The 19,229-nt window shown below is 37.9% G+C and overlaps 1 protein-coding gene across 1 annotated transcript in view; it reads left to right on the plus strand.

Moving 5' to 3' along the window:
* SEMA3D (semaphorin 3D) overlaps positions 1-15,986 on the plus strand; it is a 283,704-nt gene extending 267,718 nt beyond the window's left edge. Inside the window, exon 19 of the mRNA XM_017344335.4 lies at positions 14,074-15,986. Coding sequence (XP_017199824.1) covers positions 14,074-14,094 — 21 coding nt within the window. The 3' untranslated portion in view covers positions 14,095-15,986. The remainder of the gene's footprint in view (positions 1-14,073) is intronic.
* The last annotated feature ends 3,243 nt before the right edge of the window (positions 15,987-19,229 follow it).

A 19,229-nucleotide genomic window follows, 5' to 3' on the forward strand; every position in this document is an offset into this window, starting at 1 on the left:
CCTGATGAACATAGATGCAAAAATCCTCAATAAAATTCTGGCCAATAGAATGCAACAACACATCAGAAAGATCATCCACCCAGACCAAGTGGGATTTATCCCTGGTATGCAGGGATGGTTTAATGTGCGCAAAACAATCAATGTGATACACCACATTAACAGACTGCAGAAGAAAAACCATATGATTATCTCAATAGACGCCGAGAAAGCATTTGATAAAATACAACACCCGTTCATGATGAAAACTCTAAGCAAACTAGGTTTGGAAGGAACATTCCTCAATACAATCAAAGCAATTTATGAAAAACCCACAGCCAACATCCTATTGAATGGGGAAAAGCTGGAAGCATTTCCACTGAGATCTGGTACCAGACAGGGATGCCCACTGTCACCACTGCTATTCAATATAGTTCTGGAAGTTCTAGCCAGAGCTATTAGGCAAGAAAAAGAAATTAAAGGGATACAAATCGGGAAGGAAGAACTCAAACTATCCCTCTTTGCAGATGATATGATTCTTTATTTAGGGGACCCAAAGAACTCTACTAAGAGACTATTGGAACTCATAGAAGAGTTTGGTAAAGCAGCAGGGTATAAAATTAATGCACAAAAATCAACAGCCTTTGTATACACAGACAATCCCATGGCTGAGGAAGAACTTCTAAGATCAATCCCATTCACAATAGCTACAAAAACAATCAAATACCTTGGAATAAACTTAACCAAGGACGTTAAAAATCTCTACGATGAAAATTACAAAACCTTAAAGAAAGAAATAGAAGAAGATACCAAAAAATGGAAAAATCTTCCATGCTCATGGATTGGAAGAATCAATATCATCAAAATGTCCATTCTCCCAAAAGCAATTTATAGATTCAATGCAATCCTAATCAAGATTCCAAAGACCTTCTTCTCAGATCTGGAAAAAATGGTGCTGAAATTTATATGGAGGCACAAGAGACCTTGAATAGCTAAAGCAATCTTGTACAACAAAAACAAAGCCAGAGACATCACAATACCAGATTTCAGGACATACTACAGGGCAGTTGTAATCAAAACAGCATGGTACTGGTACAGAAACAGATGGATAGACCAATGGAACAGAATTGAAACACCAGAAATCAACCCAAACATCTACAGCCAACTTATATTTGATCAAGGATCTAAAACCAATTCCTGGAGCAAGGACAGTCTATTCAATAAATGGTGCTGGGAAAACTGGATTTCCACATGCAGAAGCATGAAGCAAGACCCCTACCTTACACCTTACACAAAAATCCACTCAACATGGATTAAAGACCTAAATCTACGACCTGACACCATCAAGTTATTAGAGAACATTGGAGAAACCCTTCAAGATATTGGCGCAGGCAAAGAATTTCTGGAAAAGACCCGGGAGGCACAGGTAGTCAAAGCCAAAATCAACTATTGGGATTGCATCAAACTGAGAAGTTTCTGTACTGCAAAAGAAACAGTCAGGAGAGTGAAGAGACCACCGACAGAATGGGAAAAAATATTTGCAAACTATGCAACAGATAAAGGGTTAATAACCAGAATCTACAAAGAGATCAAGAAACTCCACAAAAACAAAACCAACAACCCACTTAAGAGATGGGCCAAGGACCTCAATAGACATTTTTCAAAAGAGGAAATCCACGTGGCCAACAGGCACATGAAAAAATGTTCAAGGTCACTAGCAATCAGGGAAATGCAAATCAAAAGCACAATGAGGTTTCACCTCACCCCGGTTAGAAAGGCTCACATACAGAAATCTACCAACAACAGATGCTGGCGAGGATGTGGGGAAAAAGGGACACTAACCCACTGTTGGTGGGAATGCAAACTGGTCAAGCCACTATGGAAGTCAGTCTGGAGATTCCTCAGAAACCTGAAGATAACCCTACCGTTCGACCCAGCCATCCCACTCCTTGGGATTTACCCAAAGGAAATGAAATTGGCAAACAAAAAAGCAGTCTGCACATTAATGTTCATTGTAGCACAATTCACAATAGCCAAGATCTGGAACCAACCTAAATGCCCATCAATGGTAGACTGGATAAAGAAATTATGGGATATGTACTCTTTAGAATACTATACCGCAGTAAGAAACAACGAAATCCAGTCATTTGCAACAAAATGGAGGAATCTGGAACACATCATGCTGAGTGAAATAAGCCAGTCCCAAAGGGACAAATACCATATGTTCTCCCTGATCGGTGACAACTGACTGAACACAAAAAAGGAAACCTGTTGAAGTGAAATGGACACTATGAGAAATGGTGACTTGATCAGCATAGCCCTGACTGTTAATGAACAACTTAATACATTATCCCTCTTAGTAGTTTTTTTGTCTGTTCTACTTAATATGACTGGTTTAATTCTGTAATTAATACACAGTTATTCTTAAGTGTTGAAATTTAACTGAAATGTGATCCCTGTTAAACATAAGAGTGGGAATAAGAGAGGGAAGAGATGTACAATTTGGGACATGCTCAAGCTGACTTGCCCCAAATTGTAGAGTTAGAAACATACCAGGGGACTCCAATTTAATCCTATCAAGGTGGTATGTACCAATGCCATCTCACTAGTCCAAGTGATCAATTTCAGTTCACAATTGATCATAATGAAAGGACTAAGAGTCAAAGGGAGCACATAAACAAGTCTAGTACCTGCTAATACTAACCGATAGAATAAATAGAGGGGAGAGTGATCCAACATGGGAAGCGAGATACTCGGCAGACTCATAGAATGGCGGATGTCCTAAACAGCACTCTGGCCTCAGAATCAGCCCTAAAGGCATTCGGATCTGGCTGAAAAGCCCATGAGAGTATTTCAGGCATGGAAAGCCAAGACACTCTGGCAAAAGATCTCTGCGAGTGAGATCCCAGTGGAAAGAACAGGTCTTCAAAGAAGGAGGTACCTTTCTCTGAAGGGAGGAGAGAACCTCCACTTTGACTATGACCTTGTCTGAACAAGATAAGAGTCGGAGAACTCAAGGGGCTTCCATAGCCTTGGAAACTCATGACTGGTGCATAGGGAGATTACTGATGCCATAAACAGGAGTGTCAATTTGTAAAGTCAACAACAGGAGTCACTGTGCACTTACTCCTCATGTAGGATCTCTGTCCTTAATGTGCTGTACATTGAGACTTAATGCTATAACGAGTACTCAAACAGTATATTTCACTTTGTGTTTCTATGGGGGTGCAAACTGTTGAAATCTTTACTTAATGTATACTAAACTGATCTTCTGTAAAAAGAAAAAAAAAGAAGAAGAAGAAGAAGAAGAAGAAGAAGAAATTATCAATTCCCAACTTGACTCTCACTGGGATTAAACATGACAATAGGCCTTATCTGATTTCATCATCATTTAAAAAATCATCTATTATTTTTCACTTTATGTTTCTGTGTGGGAGCAAACTGCTGAAATCTTTACTTAATGTATGCTAAACTGATCTTCTGTATATAAAGAGAATCGAAAATAAATCCTTATGTGAATGGAAGGGGAGAGGGAGTGGGAAAGGGGAGGGTTGCGGGTGGGAGGGACGTTATGGGGGGAAGCCATTGTAATCCATAAGCCGTACTTTGGAAATTTATATTCATTAAATAAAAGTTAAAAAAAAAAAGAAGAAGAAATTATCAAAAAAAAAAAAAAGAGAGAGAGAGAGAGTACGCCAGGACCGCTATGGACCTCCACCAGAGTTCCCTCTGGCTTCGCCCTGCCCAGGCATAGTTCACCATCTTTCGGGTCCTAACTTGGGACAAGCATAAATGCTGAAGGCTGTTCTTCCTGGTGGCGACCATTTGTGAAAAATATACACAGACTCATGGAAAGGATTAAGAAGTCAATGATTAAATTCATGATAACATTTTCTGAAGAAGAATGGAGAGACTGACTCAAAGACATAACTGCCTATAAGAATGTTAAGAACCCAAATGTCGATGAAGAAAATACTTGACAATCATGAGAGCTGTTGGAAATATTAAACATGATCAAATAAAGAATTTTTGTCTTAATTCTTATATACCCTTGTGCATTTGTTATGTCTACTTTCAAGCAATAAAATTGGAAGTGACATAACTATTTGGGCATTCTATACCTTTATTATTCTTGAGGCCTTTTTCAGAATGATCATACTAATGATTCTGGATGTGATGTTTCTGGATGTATAGAAAGATGTCATAATCAATTGGGAGCAATGTATGTGGTTTAAAATTCAGTCTACATAAACACAGATTATTTTTCAGCCAGTCTCTTCAATATATAAATATTTTTCTCAGTAGAATATCTTCTTATGGACATAATTTTATTTGAGTACCAATGCTATTTAATAGAGGTTATTTTTTCTATAATTAACTTTATCTGGATGTGGGTTTTTTTTAAGAGCAAGCTAATGTGTTAACTTAATAAATTTCGAAATCATTGTCCCTATATGATGGTGACCTCACTTGGTGAAATTATCCATCACTGACACATTTGCTTTTCTGCTCTATATTGTGGTAAATGTAATATTCGCAGATCACTGTTCCAAAAGCATTATATTATGGCTATGAGAAACAGTTCCTTTGAGAAGACAGTGACATTTAAGTGTTCATTTTGTTTACCATTTATGTTGTGTGAAATAAATGGGAGTGTGAAAACTGAAATTAATGCTCAGCCAGTTGTGGGTTGTTTCACCGTGTATCTGACACAGGGTTCTGTGTTTTGGTATGACACAGAAAATGCAGAGTGAAAGCAGACTGAGTTAGGTAGTTGAAGGAAGGGATAGGTACTTGGAACAATAGTTACGAGGACACCTGGACATCCACATCTCATGTTGGAGTACCTGAGCTCGAATCCCATCTCTACTACCACAGACTGTCGCACACAGTGGTGAAGAATTGAATGACTGGGTCCCTGTGACACATGCATGTAGGGAGTGAGCCAGTGGATGGGAGAGAGATTCTTTCCCTCTCTCACTCACTCACTCTCTCTCTCTCTTTGCCTTTCAGATAAAAGAGAGGAAGAAAGAACTTTTTAAATAAGGAATAAATGAATTTATAACAACAATGAAACAGCAAAAGAGAACAGAAGACACTGGATGTCAGTTATTTTTCTCAGTCAATTACACTGTAGCTTGGGCTTCTAGATCAGAATTTTAATTTTTTTATATATATATACACTATATATACATATATATGTACATATAGTGTATATACACACATATGGTATATATGTACATATAGTGTATGTGTATATATATATATATATATATATATAGTCCACCTTGTTTTAGGCATTAAGGGAATATAGTGTGCACTTCATCAAAGCCTTTGGACATCTTGATTTTCAAATGGAAAGGATAGTAATCTTAACCAGAGGTCTCAGGTGATTTTTAGTGTACACTGTTTGATGTAGATTTTTCTTCAACTTGTATGAAGCTGTTCAGGTTGAGGTCTTGAAGTGTGGCTGGGAGGAGATGGTGGTGCCCAGGACTATGTGCAGGGCTTGTGGTTTGCCTATCAGTGACAGGATTCAGGTGCGGTGAGGTTGGCACATCGGCTCAGATGGAAATGTGGGTAGCAGTACCTTCATTGGGTCCCCAGTTCTAGGATCTCTGAGAATTAGCCATTCCCAGTGAAACTCTTGTATTGGAGTTGATAGAAAACTAATAAAAATGAATAGGAAGCATTTACTTGGACTCAAAATATGTACAAATTGAATTGGGCATATTTTAAAATATACCTATGATCAACACATTGGTATACTTCTTAGTTCAGTCTCAGATTGCTGGAAGATGATATTGGAAGTAGCTAGCTCTGATTTAAGAAAATGTTTAAGATAAACTTAATTTGTCTTAGATTTTGTATAATGTACTCTTTTTCTACTTTAAGAAATATTTCAATGTTTTCATCATGAAACTCATAATCCCAAATTCTCAGTAAATAGTGAAAGAAAACTAGCTAATGCCAAGTAAAGAAGTTCATCTATCTATAAAATGATGCATTTTGCCTGAAAATTGAACTGTCAAATACATTTTTGGTATTTATATACAAACGAAGTTGCTTCTGAGTAACATAAGCATGCATTCTAGAAATGAAAGAGCATCCTATTAAGAGCCTGAACTTTAAGACTAGGAGAAATAAAATCTTATAAATGGGATATTTTACATTTGTTTATTATGTTCTAAGATTAGTTCCATTTCAAAAAGGAATTTACTGTATAAGAGCTTAAAATATTTTATTCATCTTTCACTGAAAATCTCACATAGATCATGTAATGTGGATATTATACAGAGATCCTATATGGATTCTTTAGTTTAGCTAATATGCTATAGGAAATCTTAACTTTGCTGATTCTTTTCTCAATTTTTAAAATAAATTTTGTATTGGATCAAGATAATACACAGGCTAAGATTTTCCAACTCAAATTCCAAAACCATTTAACTTTATGTTGAAGTTGAAGCTCATTTTATGAAAAGGTAATTTCGTGCTTTCTTTAAAGATCAGGTGGCTGATATTTTGAACTGACTCATTTGATATGAACCGCTACGATCTTCAGAATAATATGTTACTTTCAATTATGAAAACTACAAAGTAGCTTTGCAGAAAATCAGCAGCAGTCTTAAATGCTGTTGTACAGTATCGGTCACCCTGGAAAAAGATGGCAGTGCTACTGGGAGAGATAAGTTAGGCACTATGCATAGAAGGTCGGTTGTCCTGAAACACTGGAAAGTGAGAGAAATGGAGATAATTTAGTCCAGTTCTCCTATTTTATAGTGAAAATTAACAGCTGAAGGTGTTAGCAAGAGAGCATACAATATGTGCTTTTCTGCTATAACACATAAGACCAATATGTTTCAAAGCTTCTTAAATTCATGAGTGGATTAAATTCAGTGAATTAGGGTTGGCATTTAGGAGGTTGCTTAAAAGATGATCTTAGCCTCGGTTAAAAATCGAATGTCTCAGTGTAGTGTAGTTTAATCGAGAGCAGGGACTTTATCTTGTTCCTTACCTCCTCCCTGGCTTTCAACCTCTGACCAAGGCAGTGCAGTATACTGCATTTGCTGCTATGTCTATTCTTGCTATCATAACACTAAAACTGTAAAATGGAACTTAAAGATTGGGTTCTTTGGTCACAAGCATTGGGGATAAATACCTCATACTGATTCACACCCTTCTCCTCCCACATGCTGCAAAATTAATTGTTCTCTTGCTTTTGAATAACCCTTGCTAATACTATGCAAAATATAATCTTGAAAAAGCTGTATCTGAAAAGGCTTTGTATTGTGGGGAGCAACTGGGAGCAACTCGGACTAGACTGTTACTGGAATTAAGACTTATTCTATGCATCTGCTCTCCCACAATATGGCACTGGGAGAGGAGGAAACAGCTTCTACACAGCTGCCTCCAGTTCAACCAATAAACAGCAGGACCTGCTCCTGATTGGAGGAGAGCAGCGTACTTGGCGTGTGGGTAGCAGAGTTGGGATTGGTGGAAGAGGACTATAAAGGAGGAGAGAGACAACATGCACCAGGAACATCTATCTGAAGGAACACCTGAGCAGCCCCCGAGAGAGCCGACCGGCGGTGTGCCGCTCCCCCCGCGGAAGTGGGGAAAGTGGCAGGGGGAACCGCCCTTCCACGGAGGTGGAAGGGTCGGTAGCCAACCCGGGAAGAACCAGCAGCAAACCCGGGGAGGGCCAAGCAGACAAAAGAACAGCGCAGGGTCTTGTGTCGTTCCTCCATGAAGAGGGGGAGCGACATTGTATAAACATTAATTTGTGTATTCTAATTGATTTTATCATTCTAGTGTATTAGTCAATTGATGTTTGGTAAAGAGTGTTCAAGAGATCATTTCCATTCCGGTTTTCTAACACTGTGTGACAAATATAACAATGTATTATTGTCACTAACAGTATTGGTTCACCCGCACGAATGGCCACTCAGAGTCCCTCATTCAATTAGGTTGCAGGTAGAGGGAGGAAGAGGCCCTGGTGACCTGGGAAGACTTTTTTCACTTCCTTATGGCAACTGGACTCGTGTCACTACAATTCCAGGGTCCAGTTGGTCACCTTTCTCTCTCCAGGAAGTGCCTTCTTCCTTTGTACCATCTCTGTGCATGTTCATCATACAGGAAAGGCCTCTTCCAGTATCAAGCTATTAAAATCTACTTAATTCTGTTGGCACTCATTGCATCAGACAAAACGCATAGCCCCAACTGGCCTTCAGATCATTCTCTCTCTTAACCAATGTTAGCTTGTTCTGATGCAACTCCCTTGAAGTCCTTAGGGTCCCCATTATTTCACAAAATATTCAATGGACTTGTCCTTTAAGCCCTTCCTGGGCCTTTTGAACAGCAGAGATGTTCTGTTGTGTGGCACCTGTGGCCCTAACAGAGGACCTGTCTCATGGTGGTCTTTTTTTTTTTTCCATTTCTAACTTGGAGAATATTTTGCTGCAGATAAGGAAGATGTTTATTTTTGAGCCTAGAAAGTCATGGTTTCTATAATGTCCTATAAATGATGTTCAAAAACTTAACATTCATTTTTAAAAAACATTTATTGAGTTATACAAGTAATTTTTATTATATATATTACATATATACATATTATATTATACATATTATATGCATATTATATATACAAGTAAATTTTACAATAATTGTATGTATTGATGGCATACAAAATATTTTGCTACATGTGTACCAGTGGAATGACCAAGTAAGCTATTTAGCAAATGCATTGTCTCCCATGCTATTTTTGTGGTGAGAACATTTGAATTGACTCTCTTGGCAATTTAAAAATATACAACATATTGTCATTAACTGAAGACACCGTGATATGTTGTAGGTCTCCTGAACTTACTCCTTCTGTCTGTCTCACAGTTTCATGTCTTTGTTAACACCTCCTCAATCCCCAAAACCCCAGCCTCTGCGGAAAAAAATAAAGACTTGTTGAACTCATAGGAAGAGAGAATGAGCAGCTCTTCTTTCAGGCATACTTCTCTTCCATGTTTTGGGAGCATCTACAAGTGGGTAGAATCTCTTTTTTTTTGGACAGGCAGAGTTAGACAGTGAGAGAGAGACAGAGAGAAAGGTCTTCCTTCCGTTGGTTCACCACCCAAATGGCTGCTATGACCGGCATGCTGCGCCAATCTGAAGCCAGGAGCCAGATGTTTCCTCCTGGTATCCCATGCAGGTGCAGGGCCCAAGCACTTGGGCCATCCTCCACTGCCCTCCAGGGCCACAGCAGAGAGCTGGACTGGAAGAGGAGCAAGCAGGACAGAATCCGGCACCCCAACCAGGACTAGAACCGGGGTGCTGGTGCCACAGGCAGAGGATTAGCCTAGTGAGCCACGGCGCTGGCCATGGGTAGAATTTTTAATATTCAGTGGTAACATCTTTTTAATTAGCCACAAGTCATTATAATCCTCTGAAGTTCACATACCACAGATAATAGTTTCTGCAATTCTTTGGTTTAGCATGTAATCATCACCTTTTCTTCCGTTTTTTCTTCATTGTCCTTTAAGCTCTCACTAGCAGCCCCCAGGAGTTCCTTCTGCCTTATAATAACCCCTCTTCTTTCCTCCACATCTGCCCGCTGCCTCTAGTGAAAGCTAAGGTCCCATATTTTATATCCTTTGATCATTCAGCTACCCTGTATCTAGGCACCAAATTTCTCTTCTGGTTATTTATTGTGCACAATGAGCCACCACAGCAGTTAGTGGCATAAATAACAATCACCCAATGTTGACAGAACTCTGATTTAATTAAAGGAGGCTGCATTTCTGAGACCTGAAGGAGAGGTCTGATGATGAGAGATAGCCAGGGCAGTCTGAGTAGAGCTGTTTGCAGCTTTAGTTTTTTGTCGTTGAATTTTTGGATTCCCGCTCTGCCTTTGAGATCTACAGGAGCTAGAGTTTCCACAATGGTTTTTTATTTTAATTTCATAATTTCTTTATTAGTCAATTTATACTTATAATCTAATAAAAGTCTGAAAAATATTTTTCTTAACTATTGAGACAAATTCTCTTTAAACAAATTGAACCTCAGATTTAGTATGACCAATACTTTCAACCATGAGCAGAAACAGATGAACAAATATAATGATTATGAAACATTGTCAAACATATTTACATTTGATATAAAATACCAATATAAGCTTAGTTCATGTCACCATTTCTTTGTCTTTTACTTCTCTGAGGAATGGGAATTCTTGTTTTAATAATTGTACTAAGTGATAATTTGTTTTGTTGTATTTTGCAAAGTTTGCAAGTATATTTTACCAAGTTCACATGATACTTGTCAGGCCTAAAAGAATAATGACTCAGACTAATAAAGAGTTTTATTTATTCAGTAATTGATTTTTGATCTAGATGTCACTTCTGAGTTCTTCTTCCATGATGACATAAACCCAAGTCACTCGTTGATTCTCTGTATTCATAGCTAAACTTTACACATAATGTTAAGCAAATATTTTTTGTATCCATGAGTTTATTGTAAGTGTTTATATTCTTGCAGACATACAATTTCCTCACAATGAGGTACTAAGTTCTATTAATCTGAGACTGTGTAAACTAAGTGCCTTGTAGTGATATATTGACCTAATCTTTTAGCATTATTGAAAACTTATGCTTTATTATTGATTGTTGTTGGAACTATTTAGAGATTTGTGTGTGTGTGTGTGTGTGTGCAGGCTTCCAAAGATGTGTATTTAAAATTTTGGTATTAAGTGCCTGCTATGTGCCCAGAATTTGTTCTAATATAAGCATTGGAGATAAAAATCCCTGCCTTTATAGAGCTAATTTCTGAAGAAGACGGACTATGAAAAATGCATGTAAGGAGGATATGTAATATGCAGGAAGTAAGAAGAATGAGAGGATAGTTCTTATACTCACATACCTGGAACAGAAACAGCCAGCAGAGCTGTCTCCACAGGGCCTCCTCACCTCTGGTCTGGGTATTCTCACAGCATGGTGATGTTGGTTTATTAGAGTGTTCAGGGGTGTGTGAGAATCAGTGATTATCCCAGGAGGCCAAGATGGACTTTCAGGGCTTAAATGACTTCAAGCTCATCAGTATTAACCATGCTTTCAGTTGTGTGGGGTCGAGCAGATGCAGTGTTGGAGAGGACTACTCTTGGGTGTGCATATCAGGAGGTGTGTTCCATTAGGGGACCTCTTGGGACTACCTACCTCAAAGCTTGTTGTTGTCTGCGCAAACGAAGTGTCTGAAGGCCAAGTAGACCCCAGAAGTCTGAAGGAGCCTTTCTCATAGAATTTATAATCTTGATTTACTTCCACTATTGCTTGAGTTTAATATTCTCTCTTTATATTTCAACGTACTGTATTTCATTCTCTTGGGATTTTTGTGAAGGATTCTTAAGGATCTATGGCAAACTTATATATACTTTGGGAAAAAAAATTCTCAAACTGAGATGTTAGTTTTTTCCCCCTGAGGATATCTTAAGTTTTTTTCTGAATAATTTGTATTCCATCCTGAGAATTAATTATGATAAATTCAATCTTTCTTCAAATTTTATAGTTATTTTCTATATGTAATCACAATTCAAATGAAATCACTTTGAAATAATATATTTGAAAATTCTAGACTAGTTAAGATTTTCCATTGCTAAAATCAAGCTTTACAAATAAGCAAGCTTTGTTTTGGTTTGTGAATACACAGCTTTATGTCACCATCAGATCTGAGCAGGGATAGTGTGTCTTCAAACATGAAACAGACAACCTGTTCATGTCAGTGAATGAGAACAAGACTAAAAAAAGATAATGTAGTGAATTAAGAAAGAAAAAGGAGCTAAACACAGCCCAGGTGGCAAATAATAGGAGAGAGAAGGGAGGGAAGGTGACAGGGATGCCCTGGATGTGTGGCTTCGTTTCTCCTCGTTTTGAGAGAGAAATCTCTGGTGAATTATTTTAATTGCCTGGTCATTGCTGATTTTCTTTTCCTTTTTTCCTCTCTGCGTATATCAGTTCAAATTATTTCCACATTGGAGTAAAGGGCACTGATATGGATACAGGTGGGAGAAATGGTCCTCTGCTAGTTTTCCTGTTAACTCAAAACAGAAACAATCTGTCTCCATTCACCTTCTCCTCTTCTCTGCGTTCTTTAATTTCGCTCTCCGGCTTCCCTCATATCAGGGCAGCTGCAGCTGCAAAACTCACAGTGAGTGGAGCACGGCCCAGGTGAAGGAGAGAGAGCTGGAGAGGCTTGGATTTAGCGAGTGGTCTTGCATGTCCCCTCTTTGTAGTATGGGTAGCCCACTATCATGTGATCTGATTGTGAATCCTATTATTCTAATGGCAAGAAAGTGTGTTTTTGTATGAGAAATCACTTTCCATTTTTGGCAGCCACTGGAGCAGGAGGAAGTCCCCATAATCACCAGAGATATTTTCATGGGGAGATTTCTGTTTGAATACAGATTTCACTTACCAGATAAAAATGACCCTGATACTTCTCTAAATTTTATTTCTATTAGGATCAAAGCTCAGCATTGGGTCTTTATAATCTGGTTATTCTTGGTTCAGAGTAGGGGCCGTGATTAAAGAGAATTTCCTTTTGATCCTGAATCTTTGACAGATACTGAACAGTCTAGACCACACAAGATTAGTCGAAACTGTCGGAAATAAATATTTAAGGGGGAAATGATTAAACCGTTTTTCTACAACAGGATTTTTTTGGAACTGTTTCCTGAAAGGAAAAAAAAAAGGCTTATAGACCTCTGCAGTATTCTTCTAAGAAGACCACACCTGGAAATCTGAGTGTTCTGCTCAAGGCGCTTTGTGAGACAGGAATTTGAAAGGTATCTGAGAGATAAACGAAGCCACCTGCGGGCTGCTGCGTGATGGCCTGGGCTGGCCTGGCCCTGGGGGACTTGGGCTCCTTACACAGCTGTCAGGCTGCTGCCTTGTTCCTTTATTGCTCCTTGGGAAACCAAACCCATCAAAAGGTGTCAATGAGGTTGTATAGGAGACAGCAGCTCTACTTTCATAAAGGGACGCTGTTAAATACATGCGAATAACATTAATATGTGCTTAACGATGTTGGCAAGTCATGAATCTAAATCCTGGAAGAAGATGAAAGCTCACCACAAACCTGGAAGCCTAAGAAAGCAGGACAAAGAACGTCGAATGTGTGTGGAATAATCAGTAATCAATAATCCTCCCCCAAAATAGTGAACACTAAGCGATAATCCACGAGGAGAGAGAGTTAACAAGAACAGCAGAATCAGGAAAGCTTGGTTACAGCTCTGCTGGGATTCTGGTCTGCAGGCAGAGTGAAACAAATCTCCCACAAAATGTGCAATGTTGTGATTGGACATTTACAGTTGTTTCTCTTTAATATCTACAGTCACGTCCTGTGACACAGAAGAATTTGGAAAAATCACATACTACAGATGCCCATTTATTTTTTTGAGGATGACGACCCTGGAAAGCAACACTACATTTGCAAGAAGTTGTTTTCATATTACACAATTGGTTGTTTCTGAAATATTAAGGTCAGCTTTCTAGTACTATAAAATGTATGTATTTTGATTTTACAAAGATAAAAGTGTCATTAGTTCTTGTTAATATTACTATTCATCACGGGGTTTTTTTTGCCTTAATGCAGCAAAATTTGTTTTTTTTTTTTTTTTGGTGGTTGTATTTTAAGTTTTATTTACAAAAGGCTTATTAATAATTAATAACATCTTTCTTTATCCTTTCCATTCATTTGGTTGTTTATGTTAGTATATGGTGTGAAGCACAAGTGTAACCTAATATTCTTTTGCAAATTGTACCTATCTGACCCAACATCATTTATTTAAATCCATCTTAAGTTTACTGATTTGGAAAGCTTCTTTTAATAAGTACTAGGTTCCCAAATATGTGTAGCAATACTACCTTTGAAATTTCACTTACTGTGTTTTTTGAATGCCAATAGTATTCACTGTTGAGGCATTGTGATATGCTTTAGGACCTAATCAGGCAACTCTTTCTTTTTCACCTTTTTCTCTGCTGTTCCTAAATGTCTGTTTCCCATATGAACAACAGAGTCCATTTCTCTAATTCCGTAAGAGTAACTGTTGGTGTTTTGCAGGAGCTGAGTTTTGATTTTTGAGTTTATGGATTGCGAGAGATCACCAGACCCTGTGAACCTCCGCTTCTTCGTTTTCAGAGGCCTGGCCAACCTTTGTGTTCCAGTGGACCTCCGTGCCCTCAGGAATGTACAACGATTCCCTTCACAGAAGAAACATTCCTTTCAAAAGAACTAATGTCTGCTCTATGTTTTATTACTCCCAAACCTATAATTTGGAAAATGTGTACATGTATCTAGTCTTACATTAATACTTCCTCTCCTTCATGATGGGCTGGCACGCATTTATAAGATGTCTTAATTTCTTCTTTTCCCCGTCTCCTTTCTTTTCCGTGTAGGTTTTACCCTAACATATCATTGCTGTTTGCTTTAAATTTGTTGTATGATTGACAGGAGATCTTCTATCCCCCCCTGCACTGACTCCCCTCTGTGATTCTTCTTTTCAAAAAAGAAGATATCTTTATTTTTAAATCAGCCCAAGCCATGTTTCACGTTCCACGTACTCCATTTAGGTGCTCTTACAGCAAGGAAGACTTGTCCATTTAAATTGAGAATTTAAGGTCTTAGAAAAGATACAGACCTATGCATATTTTTGTCTGAAACAAAGAAATCAACACCCTTTTAAGCTTTCATGTAATGCTTTTAAAATTAATATGCAGTAGAAAATAAACTATACTCCTCTGTTTAGTTTGCTATTATTAGAGATTCTTGTCCTATTCCTAAAAATTGAGAAATATAAAGTAAAAAATAGGGGTGTTTTAATAAGAATCAAAATTTATGTGGATTTTATGTGTTGCATGTTAATAGCATTAAGTATCATGTAAAATTTATTCACAAGCAACTAGTTATACCATAGCTTCTGGATAGGAAAACCAAATTTAGTATTTCTAAAATAAGCTTAATATCTTTACTTAACCCAAGCATTATTAATACTCACATAATGTTGTTTTAATTAAATTTGAGACTTGAGAAAGGGCTGCCTTAGAAATTCATCACTTGCAGGGACAGGGTTATGGCTCAGTTGGTTCAGCCAACAGTCGGCATCCTGTTAACAGAGTGCCAGTTCAAGTCCAGGCTACTTCGATTCTGATTCAACTTTCTGCTAATGCTCCTGGAGAGTTAACAGACGGTGATCCAAGCACTTGAGTTGTGCCACCCATGTGGGACACTGGGATAGAGTTCCTGGTTTCTGGCCATGGCCTGGGTCAGACCTGGTATTGCAGTCAGTCATTCAGGGGCTAAATCAGCAGATTAAAGATTCTCTCTCCCTCTCTCCCTTTCTCTCTCTCTCCCTCTCTCCTTATCTCCCTCTCTCCCTCTCTCCTTATCTCCCTCTCTTCCTCTCTCCCTCCTGCTCTCCTTCTCTCCCTCTCTCCCTCTCACTCTCCCTTGCTCTCTCCCTCGCTCTCTCCCTTGCTCTCCCTCACTCCCCCTCTCCCTCTCCCTCGCTGACCCTCCCTCCCTCTCCCTCCCTCTCCCTTGCTTTCCCTCTCTCTCCCTCTCTCCTTCCCTTTGCTCTGTCTGGGTCACTCTGCTGTCCAAATAAATAGATATATGAATATTTTTTAAAAATCATTGTAACAACATCAGGTAAAGAATTGACAATATTGAATATGTAGGATTAATTCAATGAATATGATATTCTAAGCAGAAAGTGATAATATGTATATGTGGTCTTAATTTGTACTTCCCTGGGAAGAGAAAGGAACAGATGTTCAACCTCCAGGTTTATGAAGGCATGGCCTTTAATATTTTTTGTTTAAATTGTATTGCTACAGGCAGTATTTTATAGCTACAAAATCAGTTTTGAATTAACACTTTAAAGATTTCCTAATGTTATATACAAACCTCTATACTAGAACTATGTAAGTACAACTATAATATACAAAAACTAAGAATAAATAAGTGACCCATAATTTGCACATAGTCCATTTTAAAATTCTGATGTTTATCTTTTCTGATGTTTCTTGTGTATGAACCCTCCCATAGTTTCATTTTATAATACGGTATCACAGGTTACTAATTAATGGCCATTTCTATTTTCTCACTGCTGCTTTACATTTATAAATATGGACATGAACACTCTGTAATTAAATCTTGGTCAGCTGTGCTGATAGTTGCCAAAGTTGCTAATGAACTTATCTATTTTATAATTGCTATTGGTTGTGGAATTCAAACAGTAAAAATCAATATTCCACAGTGGTAGTGTTTGAGAAACCCTGCCATGCCTAAGTGGGAGGACTTGGATATCCTATGAATCTACTAATAGAGTAACCTGTTACTTATATTTTATTAATGAAAGGCATCATGTATTCAACAATAGGAAATTTCAGATAGACTATATTCACTTAAAAATATCCTGACCTTGGCTGGCACCACGGCTCACTAGGCTAATCCTCCACCTAGCGGCGCCGGCACACCGGGTTCCAGTCCTGGTCAGGGCACCGGATTCTGTCCCGGTTGCCCCTCTTCCAGGTCAGCTCTCTGCTGTGGCCTGGGAGTGCAGTGGAAGATAGCCCAAGTGCTTGGGCCCTGCATCCCATGGGAGACCAGGAGAAGCACCTGCCTCCTGGCTTCGGATCGGCGCGGTGCGCCAGCCGTAGCCGCCATTGGAGGGTGAACCAACGGCAAAAGGAAGACCTTTCTCTCTGTCTCTCTCTCTCACTGTCCACTCTGCCTGTCAAAAAAAATAAAAAATAATAATAAATATATGTGCTCATGTATATTCTAGAAAACGGAAAGGAAATACCCACAGAAGCAGGTCACTTGCCCAGCGTATTTGCCAAGACTGCTGGTTTCTAAAAGTAGTGGGTTAACATAAACTACCCTTCTCAATGGAGATGAAGGGATTGAACCACAGTGACTGGGCTGGTGTCAGTTGTTAACATATAATCCACTGAGATCAAATCCTACAAACTTGCTGACGTTCATAAATTACAAAAACACTCCCGTTAGTCCCATTTTTGAAACTATAGCTAATGAGAATCATATTCTGAATTTAGTATTGGCTTCAAATATTGAGATCCAAAATTTTCAAGTGCATCAATTCTTGGAAAAAAAGTTCTATCTTCAGATTATGAAAATAAGATAATATTTATTGGAATAACTGATATAACTGAGTTATATCCCACTGTGGGGTTTTCTGAATGATCTTTGATGAATGAGATCTGTTAAACTTTCATTTCAATTATCTAATTTGATATAGATTCAGAGATTCCTGGCGTTGACTAAAAACCAAGAACTGGTTTACATAAACTAAAATGCAATCTTCCTCACAGGTTTATGGGACATTTCTACAGCTGGGAAGAATGATGAACACTTTTTATTGATTAACATGAGGTTTTATTAATATTAGAAAAAGATATAATTGGCTTCCCTTTAAATAGAAAATTACTGAGGGAGGGGAAGTATGCAGATTATAATTGCTCTAATTCTAAAGAAATTGAAATTTCTCTGAATGCTTAATGGAATGAAATGTGGCTTCAACTTAACCTGGAAACATCCTATTATGATGATGTCTATTAAGCACAACAGACATACGGAAATAGCTTGTGACTTAACTGATCTTCCGTGTATAATGCGTTTATTGTATTCTTGTAAAACGCCAAGATCAAAAGCAGCGTTGATACTGACTAGTCCATGGATTATTGCGGTTATAGGAGTAGAATTTTATCATTTACTAGGTCGCTGGGACTCCATTCTTTGTGTTTGGAACAGACAGGCATTCTCTTTATGATTAAAACTTATTCATAGGCTGACAGCTGAATTAATTTTGATTTTTGAATGCGCTTTCTTCCTCCACTAACTGTGTGTTGGTCACAGTGAGTGCCCCGTGCTGTTTCAGCTGATGCTAGTTAGCTTCTGAAGAACAATGGATTTTCTTTAGCGTATTTCATAGGGATTAAGTACTTTAACAACTCCTTTTAAGAGATGCTGGAAAAAAATCCTTGTGATTTCATGGACAATTATGCAGTGAAACTATGTCCCTCTAAATTAGACTTGGTTACATTTCCAAAATCTAGCTGAAGGACTGCTGAAATCACAAGACATTATTAAGCTAAAATATCAAGTAATTTAATATATGGGCTATCACTGCTTGAAGAATAAAATTCTGAAAAATTGTTTTTGTGACTCACTGTTTTAGTAGTATATAATTTTTAATAATTTGACAAAGATTTAAAACAAAATTTGGCAAAACACTACCTGACAGAAAACTGATATACACAGGCATCACAAGCATTTGTTTTTGTGTTTTTGATTTTTTTTTAAATTTGAGCTCCCACATATAAGGGAGAGCATGTGGTATTTGCCTGTTTGTGTCCAGTTTATTTCACTTAACACATGTCCTCCAGTTGCATTCATTCTGATGCACAATTTCATTGTTTTCATAGCCGAATAATATTCCATTGCATGTATACCTACCACATTTTCTTTTTCCATTCATCTGACAATGTACACGTTGGTTGCCTCCACATTGTGGCTATTATGAACAATGCTGATAAAACATGGTGGTGCAGGTATCTGATAAAATATGTTCATGTGTGGTAGGGATTTTCCCAGTAGTGGGATTGGTGGATCATATGGCAAGTCTGTTTCTTGGTTTTTAACAAATCTCTGCAATTTTTGTCACAGTGGCTACATGAGTTACCTTCCCAGTAGCAGTGTATAAGGTTCACCTTTTTCTACCGCCTACCAGCTTTTGTTTCTCTCTTTCTTTTGAATAATAGCCATTCTGACAGGAGTGAAGTGATGTCTCATTGTGGTTTTGATTTGAATTTCTTTGATGGTTGATGAGGTTGAGCATTTATTCACTTATTTGTTGGCCATTTGTATTTCTTCTTTGAGAACTATCTATTGAATTGTTTGGGTTTTATTGTTGTTCAGTTTTTTGAGTTGCTGATAAAAATGTAAAATACAAAGTAAAGTTTGAAATGATTATGTGTGACAGCTGTTTAGACCTAATGTTCTCTGAGAATCCATGACACCTAATAAACCTCTGTAATTAGAGAGGTACTTAAAAAGTTAGTGAAAAACAGAATTAAATGAAGTTTATTTTGGTGTAAAAAATTAGAAACCCATGCATAGACTTTTCATAATACACATTTTTAGGAAACTTTTGAAGACCCCATCAGATGCACAGTTTTTTTTTGTTTGTTTTT

This window comes from Oryctolagus cuniculus, chromosome 16 (assembly GCF_051225735.1).
Source record: "Oryctolagus cuniculus isolate XC-2025 breed Fujian yellow rabbit chromosome 16, ASM5122573v1, whole genome shotgun sequence".
NCBI classification, from domain to species: domain Eukaryota; kingdom Metazoa; phylum Chordata; class Mammalia; order Lagomorpha; family Leporidae; genus Oryctolagus; species Oryctolagus cuniculus.